Source organism: Otolemur garnettii, unplaced genomic scaffold (assembly GCF_000181295.1).
Source record: "Otolemur garnettii isolate 467f Iridium unplaced genomic scaffold, OtoGar3 scaffold00151, whole genome shotgun sequence".
Taxonomy (NCBI): domain Eukaryota; kingdom Metazoa; phylum Chordata; class Mammalia; order Primates; family Galagidae; genus Otolemur; species Otolemur garnettii.
In genome coordinates this window covers 743,191-746,625 of record NW_003852546.1, presented here as the reverse complement: position 1 = coordinate 746,625, position 3,435 = coordinate 743,191, and the positions used below count along the sequence as shown (strand labels likewise).

At 52.3% G+C, this 3,435-nt stretch overlaps 1 protein-coding gene across 2 annotated transcripts in view; it reads left to right on the top strand.

The window, feature by feature from the left end:
- The window catches only part of PLA2G15 (phospholipase A2 group XV), a 24,261-nt gene extending 21,982 nt beyond the window's left edge, over positions 1-2,279 (top strand). The window contains exon 6 of one of the 2 annotated variants that reach the window (XM_003799366.3): positions 381-2,279. In XM_003799366.3, coding sequence (XP_003799414.1) covers positions 381-892 — 512 coding nt within the window. In that variant the 3' untranslated portion in view covers positions 893-2,279. The remainder of the gene's footprint in view (positions 1-380) is intronic. The other variant, XM_023518898.1, reaches the window with a different exon arrangement.
- Positions 2,280-3,435: the final 1,156 nt, after the last annotated feature.

Sequence of the window (3,435 nt, the reverse complement as noted above, 5' to 3'; positions counted from 1 at the left end):
AGGGAACATGTCTCTAGGCTACCAATCTGCTGGTTCACTTTAGATGAGTTCAGTGCCCACAGGCCTGGTGATAAGTGCTTAGAGAAAGGTACTGTTTACAGATGAGAAAACATAAGTCACCCTATGGGTATGTCCTGCCTAAATCCATGACTGGGAAATACAAAAGAAATAAGACTAGTCTTGGCTGTATGCTTCTCAGATATAGCAAAAATAAAGAGACACAGTAAAAGCTGATGTAGGGATGGGAGTTACAATGATGATAACAGTGTAGAGATGATGATTGGGCCACTGCTGGGGTCTGATGGGGGCCTAATGGCAAACATGCTGCCTAGCCAGCTTGCATTCCTAGGCACATACTGACTGGAGCCCTCTCCCTGCAGGAGATAATAACCGGATCCCAGTCATCGGGCCCCTGAAGATCCGGGAGCAGCAGCGGTCTGCTGTCTCTACTAGTTGGCTGCTGCCCTACAACTATAGCTGGTCACCTGAAAAGGTGTTTGTGCACACACCTACGATCAACTACACACTGCGTGACTATCGCAGGTTCTTCCAGGACATTGGCTTTGAAGATGGCTGGCTCATGCGGCAGGACACAGAGGCTCTGGTTGAAGCCATGGTGCCACCTGGTGTGCGGCTACACTGCCTCTATGGCACAGGGGTTCCCACACCAGATTCCTTCTACTATGACAGCTTCCCTGACCGTGACCCTAAAATCTGCTTTGGCGATGGTGATGGCACTGTGAACTTGCAGAGTGCCCTGCAGTGCTGGGCCTGGCGCAGCCACCAGGAGCAAGAGGTGTCATTGCAGGAGCTGCCAGGTAGTGAGCACATCGAGATGCTGGCCAATGCCACTACCCTGGCCTATCTGAAACACGTGCTTCTTGGGCCCTGATTCTTGTATTAGGCAGGGCTACTAGATGGCTTGGCCACAGGGCCTCTTTTGGCCTCTGGGTCAATTATGGCCAGAAAATTTAGCAAAGTTTGTGATGAACCATTCAAGGCCCTAGGTTTTGGGCTATGAAGTATCTGCCACAGAGAAGTGCTATTTATCCTTCTGTGACAGTGAAGACAGAAGAAATCAGAGTCTGGACTCAAGGGACCCTTGACAGAAGGAATGCTGCTGATGGTGGAATTGTGACCTCAGGACTGGCTCTGTAAGGTGGATTGGCCGGCCCCTGGCCCCAATCCCCAGCCAGGGCCATGTGTTCCTCCTATTCCTATGGCCTTTTCACGATCACCCATTGGGCCCTGGCTCCTCAGCCTTCCTATGAGGGATATTACTATGTTGTGGTCTTATCCTCAAAGGTCCCAGGGATGGGCTTCTGGCTCCTTGGGTGACCCTTTCCACATGCTGGCCACAGGTAGGCCTGCCACTTGCCATGGGTAGCTGGAACTGCTGGCTTCCCTGTGTCTTCCTGGGGGGCATCCAAGTATCCCCTGCAGGCAGGGACAGTTAATTGTATTCTTTATGGTTTCTAGCCCCTGGGACATTGACTCCACTCCTACCTCCCTCACCTTCAAGAGCAGTTTAGCTCTGGATTCGGTAACAGATGGGCCTCTAGTTCTGGAGGCCATGTCCCAGGAGCCCTGATCTCCTCAGTTGTGCTGTTGACCCAGTATTAAAGCTACCTGCCTTCACCCTGGGATTGCAGTTCAAGGATGAGGGCAGAGGCCAGTGCCATGGCCTTCTAGGTACCTGTGAAGAAAAGGAATTCAAGGAAACAGTCAAGGTTGCTCATAGTTACCCCGAGCTGCCCACTTGCTAACCCCACTATCACACTGCCACTCTGCCCTAGGGTCTCTCTAGTACCCAAGTGGGTTGGCTTGGGACTGAGAGGTGTTGAGGCGCCTGCCCAGTCCCTGCTCCCACCAGGCAGCTAAGTAGTATTTGGTCTGCAGGGACCAGTTCAGAAACTTGAGTAGGCTGCCGAAAGAGCAGGTACCCTAAGGCCTTCCCTCTGGGTTTTCTGTCTGTCCAGGGATGCTGTATGGGGTCTCCGTGTGACAGCTGTCTGGGCCTTCCCTGGTAGCAGTGGACTTCAAGTAGGCAACTGGCTATAGTCTAATAGTTGGGTTCAGCCTCTAGGTTGGGGTCCCAAAGCCACACTTAGGCTGGACTGAGTTGTCCCACAAGGTTTCTGTGGAGCTGGATTTTCTCTGTTTCGTACATACCTGGCATCTGTCTCTTCCTTTGTTCCTGAGTTGTGGGCCCTGCAGGAGGCTGGCTCTGAGTGGGCTGTACCTCGATTCTGGCAATAAAAGTATTTTGGATGCTGTAAGGGGCCCTGGGCAAGGCTCTGCTCTGAGCATGAGAGGAGGGAGGTGATAATGGTATGAGGGGGCTAAAGAGGCCTATCCAGCCAGAGGCTGGACCTTTATTGAGGTCTTTGTGGGTTCTCTCAGCACCAAAGTATGGCTCTGTTGCTCTTCTTTGGGCTTCATCCTGCTGCTCTCGCTTCTGGAATCCAGTTCCCTATCTGGGACTAAAAACAAGAACCTGAAACATGCCCATTGTTATGGGGCCCCTGCCCTCCCTTTGCTCCTGCATGGTCAGCAGACCCCACATGCTCCTTGTTCTTGGGAGCAAGGATAGTCCTGCAGGACACCCTCGCTAGACTCTCCTGAGCCCATATACTCCCTCAGCTTATAGATCTCAGCATCATTTGAACCTGGAGTTCTTTTTTAGAATACTACCCTTTTCCTTCTGCTTACTCACCAGATTTTGCCTTTCCAGCTCATCTGCCTCACATATATTCCTTTTGGGGGACAGAGAGAAACTGAGGGAGGAAGAGAGACTAGGTTGAGACTGGTATGGACATAAAACAAGATGGACAGAGGGAGATACGGAGAGACTGGGGAGCTACTGGAGATAGACAAGACAGGGAAACAGAGACAGAAATAGGGAAACATGGGTAGGAATGGGGCCCAGGGCTGAATTTTGTGCTCCAGAGCCTGGAGCCAATGCAGCTAGTACACTTTGGAGCCCTAGTTTCTGTCTTTTCCAGAGTCCCACCAGCCTGGTCCTAGGCTTTGATATATCACAGGCCAGGAGAGGGCGCTCTGAACCCTCTACAGCCAACTCAGCCCAACCCGAAAGGAAGGGGTGGCCCAGAGAGAAGGTGAGATAAGCCCCTGTGGCTCAGATAACAGGATCAAATGAAAAGGAGCCTCACCCCCAATCCCTGTCCAGCCTGACTTCCAGCTCAGCACTGAGACCCACCCACCTCTAGTACCACCTGTGATGGCCTCATAGCTACCCTACTCCTGCCTTGTTTCAGCCCGGTGGTGGCAGTACAGAGAAGACATGGAGTCAGAGCAGGTTTCAGGACCAGCAGACCTGGGTGCAAGTCCCAGCTCTTGTCAAGTAACCTGGGGAGACTCCTGCCCTCCTTGAGGCTACGTTTCCTCCTCTGAAGAATGGGGGCAATTCCCACC